The sequence below is a fragment of the Nanorana parkeri genome, unplaced genomic scaffold, assembly GCF_000935625.1.
Source record: "Nanorana parkeri isolate BGI_ZX_2015 unplaced genomic scaffold, ASM93562v1 scaffold443, whole genome shotgun sequence".
Lineage (NCBI taxonomy): Eukaryota > Metazoa > Chordata > Amphibia > Anura > Dicroglossidae > Nanorana > Nanorana parkeri.
In genome coordinates, this window is record NW_017306711.1 from 297696 (window position 1) to 306298 (window position 8603).

General features: G+C 42.7%; 1 protein-coding gene across 7 annotated transcripts in view; it reads left to right on the plus strand.

Annotated features, from left to right (window-relative positions):
• Positions 1 to 8603, plus strand: part of MEF2A (myocyte enhancer factor 2A) — a 139336-nt gene that overhangs the window by 71955 nt on the left and 58778 nt on the right. For all 7 annotated transcript variants that reach the window (XM_018560259.1, XM_018560261.1, XM_018560263.1 and 4 more), the window contains one exon: positions 6871 to 7066. In XM_018560259.1, coding sequence (XP_018415761.1) covers positions 7013 to 7066 — 54 coding nt within the window. In that variant the 5' untranslated portion in view covers positions 6871 to 7012. The remainder of the gene's footprint in view (positions 1 to 6870; positions 7067 to 8603) is intronic.

Genomic DNA, 8603 nt, shown 5'->3' on the forward strand with positions numbered 1-8603 from the left:
TCATTTTAAAGGTATGGTCCATCTTTGGGACGAAGTTCCTTTTTCAGGGTGGAACATGAAACATGCTCCTGTTCCCCCACCCTCAAACCCCTACCTGAATTGCGAGGTGCTTCTCCCTAGGGCGTCCTGTTGTTGTCCTCACACAATCACGTTATCCATTGACTAGGATGTGTGAATGGGAAGGCTAAAGTCCCACCTGCCACAGCAGTAGAAGGATTTACAGATTGTGTTGACATTACTGCACTTGTAGTCCATTGTTTACAGAAGTTAACAGACAGTCCATACCTCTGTATGGGCCTGGGGCTGGAATGTTAACAATACTGGACCCTGAGCATTGCACCTGCGACACATTGAACGTAGTTGCAGTGCTATGCAGAATTTAGTGCAAAAATAGAATAAATACAATTTATTTTTTTTCATCATCTTAATGTGGATGCATTTATTACATTTTTAAATGGTGGACTATGCCTTGAAATTATTATGCTGAAACTTGCTTGTTTAATCACAATTGTAAAATGTATAAAAACATTTGTTGCTATACACTCCCATTTCCAGAAACAGTTGTCACCTAGCATCCCTGACTCCCATTATGACTGTTAATGAGTCAGTAAGCTAAGAAGGCAGTTGTGTGTTCTGTACTTTTTTAGATACTCCCCAAAGCCATAATTTGTTGAAGCCGTGGTTTCCAAAGCTTGTATTTGATGATAGGATGACTTTATAATATTAGGCTGTTTCTGTGCTATAAACCAGTGGTTCTGGATGGGACATGAAGGAAGGGTTTATATTGCCCTACCCACTGGAGTCAGGGGTGAACGAAATGTAATAGTCTAGTTTATGCTTTCTCCTTCCCTTTTAACCATATTTGATATATATATATATATATCAATCTATTAACTTTTTCAGCAATTTGAGCTACAGTAGCTATTGTGTTGGATTGCTCTGACCCAGTCGTCTAGCCATCACGATTTTGGCCCTTGTCAAAGTCGCTCAAATCCTTACACGTGCCCATTTTTTTTTTTTTTCGGTTTCCAACACATCAGCTTCAGGGGCAAAATGTTTACTTGCTACCTAATATATCCCACCCACTTCCAGGGGCCATTACAATGAGGTAATCCAATGTTATTAATTGATTTTATTTATTTTGTTCTACACTCCTATTTCCAGAAACAGCTGTCACCTAAACTACTACCTACCTGACCTGCCTGACGCCCATTATGACTCAAATTTGGTCAATAGGCGAAGAAGGCAGTCATGTGAACCTGCCATGATGTCGCTGGCCTTGCTTCTTCATGTGTGCCCCCCAAGCTATCCATTCGTGTGTGTATGGATCTCTCCCCCTCTCTTCTTTCCGTCTCGCTCTCTCTCTTTCTTTCCGTCTCGCTCTCTCTCTTTCTTTCAGTCTCGCTCTCTCTCTTTCTTTCAGTCTCGCTCTCTCTTTCCGTCTTGCTCTTTCTTTCCGTCTCGCTCTTTCTTTCCGTCTCGCTCTTTCTTTCCGTCTCGCTCTCTTTCTTTCAGTCTTGCGCTCTCTTTCTTTCTGTTGAGCTCTCTTTTTGTCTCCCAGTTTGTAAAATAGTGTGTACTTCAGATGTTTTTTGCAGATTCTAATTCGATTCTGCATTATTTTTTATCATGTGGCTTTTGATCCTCGCTGTTCGAGAAGTCTTTTTCTTGCTACTGTCTCTTTAATGTGTCACAGTCTGCTGATGATGTCATATTAAGCTAAGTGTTACATTTTACCCCTTATCATGTACCCGCTAAAGTAATTTAGTGCTTGGAAGATTTTCTCCATTTCAATGGGATTTTGTCAGCAACAAAGTTGTGGGGCTGTTAATTGGCTTGTTATTGTATGTGTGAAAACTGGCATGGCTGTGAGTAGAAAGCTTGACAATTTCTCAGCAATGCTTTGGAAGCTGACAAGGAGCGGGATTCTTGTGAAGTAAGTCAAGTATGAGGTTTAGAAAACGGCATGTTTTGCCTGTTTGTCGTCTTATTCTAAACCACATAATGAGCTGACTAAGCAGGGTTTAGCCTTGCGCTGTCCTAACCTTCTGTTTGTTTGTTTTATTTATTTATTTTATGTGTAGTGCTGCTATTATTCTGCAGCTCTTTGCAATAAAGAGGGCAAACTGCAAATACGGCATAGAAACATACAATGATGTAACCACTGAGGGGGGGGGATGGAAAGCATGAGATAGAAGCATTCCCACAGCACGTGAGGTGCTACCTTAATGGTTGGTACGGCATGCTGGGTTTTGATCAAGAATGGGGTAGGCAACCTCAGCACTCCTGCTGTGGTGAAACTACAAATCCTGTCATGTCTCTGCCTCTGGGAGTCATGCCTTGGCTATCAAACTCTTGAAGTGCCTCATGGGACTTGTAATTCTACAACAGCTGGAATGCCATGGTGTCCTTCCTGTGATCTAGAGTTTGCAGGATCGTACACTGCCCACCCTTGGTGCATGGTCCCTTGTTTATAGTTGGGTGTTTAAGCAGCAATGGCAGCAATGTTGAGTCCAAAGTGGTTCATGCATTTGGTAATTTCTCCTGGTGAGCTCTTTCCATTACTGGATTTTAGGCCTCCTCATGGTGTTCTATCTAGTTGTACTTTCTAGATGCTTCCTAAAAGCTCTACTTTATTGAACCCATGGTTTCCAAAGCTTGTGTTGATATAAGAAGAGTTTATAATATTGGGTTCTGTGCTATAAACCAATGGTTCTGGAGGCGCAATGGCCCTGGGGACATAAAGGAATGGTTTATAAGCCCCACCCATTCTCCTTGCATGAGCAATCTGAAATGGAAGTGATCAAAATGGTAAATCGCTAGTTATGCTTCTTTAAACAAAATTTGCTTTGAAGAACGTTGATTCTTAGAATCATTAAGTGTGTGGAAGGAACTGCTTGTATACCAGTATACGGGTTCAAGCACTTTTAATTTTACAGGGAGAATTTTATTTTGCAGAAGGAGTTTTGTTTTAGTCGAAGTTCAGATATCGGCGATCCCGGGATGCATGTCCCGGGACCGCATGATTGTGCACGATTGCACACCACCCCATTTATTTTAATGGGGTTCCATCCGTGCAGCTTTTTGCAAAAAAAAAAGGTACATGTGCCTCTTTTTGCAACACGCACTGTGTGGTTTTCTTCAAACTTGCTTGTGTGTGACTGCATGGGCGGTACCACGGCAGGAAACCGCGCAATCTGCCGGGACTGGGGTGCGCCAGCGCGATCGGTGGTAGTGGGCGATTCCGTGACCGCTTGGCCATCCACGCAGCTTTGTGCATGATTGCCACGTGGTCACCGGGCACCATAGTGGGAACATAGCCACAGTCTTGAGCACTTTTGTTTGGGTTAGCCCTCAGTTGTCCATATGACAGTGCTATGCCTTTTTGAATGTGCTTTCTATTAAGTTGCAACTAAAAACAGTTTTAAGGTGCAACTTGAAGCTGTCTTTGAGAAACTTAGCTGAAACAAGAGATTGCATACATGGTTACATGTAATAGGCTTCTGCTGATCTACAGCCATGAGATGGGAAGAAATGATATGGTGAGGTCACCAGGCTCTGGATATGGGAAAAGTCATTTTCCGTCTGATGTGCTCAAACAGTTAAGACAAGTGCTATGTAGTATAAATTCTCCCCAGACAATGGCCACATGTCTCCCGCAGCTTTACATCTGCTTACAGTCTGCTAAACATCAGACACTTTGCATGATAAATAATTCTAAGCAGCAACATGCAAAAGAGCTGATGAAGGATGTCACTTTTCGCTTCCTGCTTCTACTTTGGGGCTACCTCAAAGCATCGTCCTCCTATGTAGGGAGGCAAAGTCACAGAGCTAGCTCCAGGTACCTCCAGCTGTGATCAGGCCCAGATTTCGCAATAGTCAGCGGCAGTACTTGCAGTAAAATACAGATTGATGACTGTTACCCAGATGCATGCTTATGAAAGGGAATGTAGGTCACAGCTATGTTTCCTCTGGTCAACAAGTGCCATACAGTTTTATCCCAAGATTCCTCTCACATGCATGTTATGAATAAGTAATGATGTCTCATTGTTTTTGTTGCCGAAAAGATTTTTTTTGTTTTTAATTTTCAGTGTGACTTTGGTTTAAGTAGAAGGAATAACACAGCAGGCCCTGTGGCAGCTTTAATTTGTTCTTTGTAGGTATACATGCAAGTGTTTATTGCTGCTATTGTTTATAGTCTTGCATTCAGGTTCTTTTCAATACGCTAGTAATTGCTTTTAACGTGTCCTATTCTAGTGTTTTTAACCCGCTGTCTTGCTCTTTTTTTTTTAATCCTGGAATTTCATGTACTGTAGCTAATATAAATGTACAAGGAGGACACAATAATGTAGAAATCAGGGCGTATGTACATTACAGTAAACAGAATTAATGCTTTCTGATACTTCGAATGCCAGAGACGTGTTGGTGTGTGTGTTTTTTTATTATAAATAAATATATATATAATTAGTGCCCACCTGACCCCCAGAGGCCTGAGGTGACCAAGCCCCCCGCCCCCAAATGGTAGAGAGGGCTGTCAGTTCACTCTCAGGGGCAGATTCTTAGCCAGTGAAAGGGATGTGGGATTAAGAAAGTTTGGGCGCCAGTCACGTTAAGTGCCTTTTTAAAATGCTTTATTGCAGAACTTCAAATAGGAGAGAGGGTATAGGGCTTAGGACATCCAAGGCAAAAACAGGACAGACTCCAGACTTGCTAATCCCTTTCAGTCTTCCACCGTGTAGAAATCAATAGGAGAACAGACTTGACACTGGGTAATAGAGCAACTGCTGAACAGGGATAGGCATGAGATCTTCCACTAAAGAGACACCAGACTAGTTCCTGAGGTCCATACCAGTACGAGACACCTCCAGTAGCCATCCTGCTTCTCTCTTTCTTGTCTTTTAATCATTTCCTGAACCATCCAGGTTCCACATGTGGCCTTCTCCAGGCTTGAGGTCTAGTCAGCATTCCCATCACTGAGCATCCCTGGGCCTGCAGGCGGACTGAACTGAGCACATGGCAATCTGATGAATATATATGCACTCCCCCAGCATACACCACTGGTCATGAAACTCAAGTTTCAATATTTGTGTGTGATTTAAGTACACCAAACCGTTACTCTAAAAACGACCCAAAATGTTTGACTATTAGTATTTTTCAATCACCTCCGACAGCTATCTTGTGCAGGACCTGATTTAGTTGATGAAGGATCTTGTTTAATTGATGGACGAGGATGTAACGGTTCTCTTATGTTGGGTACACATACTAAACAACAGTGTGGATTGAATTTTCCACTGTGTATATTGTATGGCAACTGATTGGCTGCAAGCACTGTTCAGGCGACTATTTTCTAACATGTCCCTTCAGCAAAAGTCTATCCAGTCATTGATTTCTGTTGAAAGGGCTGGGTTGCCAACTGTTCAAATTTCAGCTGATTCCGGCTGAATCGGCCAAAATTTGCTCCATCTGTACCCAACTTTAAATGTGAGGTCAGATTGTACAATCCATGTTGGATAATATGCATTATATTGTTTTAAAAGTATAATACTGTTGGAACCATGTTTCTGGTTAACACACAGAGGATTTGAGAACCGCTTCATAATTTGTTAACCTATTGCTTTGGGTTTTTAAAGACCATTTGTTGGAAATGTATCTTTTGTCGGGGTTAGTTGTCATAGTTGACGAAATGGAGACTTTTCATTGACTTTAAAGGGCTTTTGAACATGCAGCATTGGCGTACCCTTAGGACAAAAAGCAAGTGCTGAAGGATAGTCTGTGTCCTTCAGTCCTCAAGCGTGTCCTACCTTTTCAGCAAGGCCACTAGCTGATTCCTTCTTCACATTGAAAAAAATTTCTTCTCTGTTCCCATAGAGACTCGTGCTTATCTATGAGGATAACCGCTGCATACAGACCATACAATTCCGAAAAAGTCCATTGTAGAGGGTGTGTGTGTGTGTGTGTGTGTATGTATATATATGTATATAATATATATCAGGGGTCAAAATTTCAAGTCCTGAGCTACTAGCCAGGCTTTAAGAGTTACTCGCCACCAGTTGCCCACCTAACCCCTACCCTGCCCTTAACTCCACCCCTAAACACACCCTCTTAAATAATCTTATAAATCACACTGTTAGATATTACAATGTGTAATATATAATGTATGTATAATATATTGTACTACACACACGTAAAATCCTGAGACTTATTCAGTTATTACAGATGTGGGCTTTTCTTTAAAGGAGAACTAAGGGGGCAGTGTTTTTCTCCATAGTTCTCCTTGGGGTAACGGGAGGACACAAACTGGCGTCCTCCTGTTACCCTAAGCTCAGTATACCGCGAGCTACAGCTGGCTCTGACTATCTAGAGGCAGAGCCAGCTGTACCCGCCCCCTCCCCCGTCCGCTAACTGGCGGATCGGAGCGGGGAAGGGGGGGAATCCAGCCCCTCCCCTGTCACGGCAGAGAGCCGTGACAGGATCGAGAGGTGAGCGAACGCCGGTATTTGTTCGCTTACCTCCCGATCTACTGAGCCGACCTGTGACAGTTTCATTGTCACAGGTCGGCTAGAACTATGAGGTGAGTGAAAAGCACTCACCTCATAGTTCTCCTTTAATAATCCACAGAAACGAGAACTGTACAACGTGCAGCAACCTTTACTAGCCAATCAGATTTCAGTTTACAGAAGTCCGATCAGTGAAGTATAATGGTTACAGTGAGTCTCTTTGCACACTGCTGTTTTCCTTATTAAATAAACACAATATTGTTACAAAGAAGTGCTCATTGTGACCGTGTGTTTATAATCCAAACAGTTTCTTCATGATTATTTGTGTATCTGCACATCTTGTTTGCTTAACATGTCCATGTTGTTCTTTCAGGTTTTTGGCCAAGAAATTAAAGCCTGCGGCTGTACGGAAAAGCAATTACAGAAAGCTGCTGACCATGCTTTAGTATTCACAAGACTGCCATTTTTGGATTGTAACTTTTTATTCTGGATTGTAAAAGGGAAAGGAACTGACAATGGGGCGGAAGAAAATACAGATTACCCGGATAATGGATGAACGGAATAGACAGGTACGGAATGCAAAACGCATTGCTCTGTTGATGTCTTTGACTGTGGTCGGGGAGTCTTTTACTTTCTTTGTACAATAGCTTGGTGCATGGATGTTAGAGAGTCGGTCACGATTGTGCCATCACAGGAATCTAAATATTAGGTCTGTAATTGTTTATAACGGTACAGTCTTATCTATTTCCCTCTTTTATTAATGTGATTTAGATTGACGTTTTAGTGGGAGGATCGGCTGAAAGTTGACATTTGCTGCCTGTTAACTGCCCGACTTCTCATTCTGCACACTCCCAAGCTGGGAGACTGTGTGTGAAGTCAGGCAGTGGTCAGGTCCGCAGCTGTCAGACTTCGGATGACCTTTTGACCCTCGTATTGCCTTAGCAGTCCGAGCTGCCATATTTCTGTTCTGACAGGCTCATTTTAAAAGAGGAATCCCTTGCTTTTAAATCAGTGGGCTGTTAATACTATCCAGAAACCCTGAAAGTCTGCTAAAGTTTAAAAAAAAAAGTAAGTGCACCCCATGGAAGTAATTCAAACAAACATTAGATCTTCTTTTAAATAGTGCTTACAGATAAACATGATATACTTGAATGATATACTTGAATAAAAAGTGTTGCCTTTTCAATCATTTATTCGACAAAATATTAGCGCACTGTGGAAAAAGTAAAGTCTTGACCTTTTTAGAAGCTAGTATTGCCCCTTTTAGCAGAATCGACTTCTTGTAGGTGTCTTGCAATAGCCACAAGTAAATTTTCAGTGACCTCTAATTCTGACTATCCTATGCCCTGCTGGCTGCTGATTACTGTACAAATCTTAGTTTCTTTAATTCCGGATACTACAAGCAGCACTCTTCCTGCACTGTGACTGACAGTTCCCACTTTCGTACAGTGTGGAGATCCTGTTGTTCACTCTCCCCTTCACCTACCCTTGTTTATTCACAAAAAGCTTTATATTCTTTTCACAAAATGTAAGGCGTACAGTGACAAGGGGAGGAATGGAGAGAACAGGCGGGTAGATGACAGGATCTCACCTTTATCCATTCACAGAATGCTTGAAGTTGAACTAGAAAATGCATCTTTCAATATGATAATGATTTGAAGCACACCCACCAAATCCTTTAACCCTTTCGCTGCCAAGGACGTATGGCATACGGACCTACAAAAGTGCTTCCAGCTGGCCAGGTCAGTATGCCATACGGACCTGGCATTTACAGTTCTACTATAAGCTGATGGCTTATAGTATAACTGTTCAGCAGACTGTCCCCTTTTAAATTAATAGCTGTCATCAGCGGCTCACAAGCCGCTGATGACTACTATCAAAAATACCTGGAGCCATCCCAGGGAGGGATGAGGGACTCCATGGATCCCCACTGCTTGTAGGGTCTGTGGCAGCGGGGATCCGTACAAAAATCACCGGCGGGGGGGTCGGGGGGGTCCCGGGAACGAGCGGCGGCTGGCCGCAATTCAGGATGGCCGAGCGGTGTTCCGATCCGAGCCGCTGTCATCCTGTCAGTTTTTGGATGACAGCGGCTCTGTGTAGCGTGGC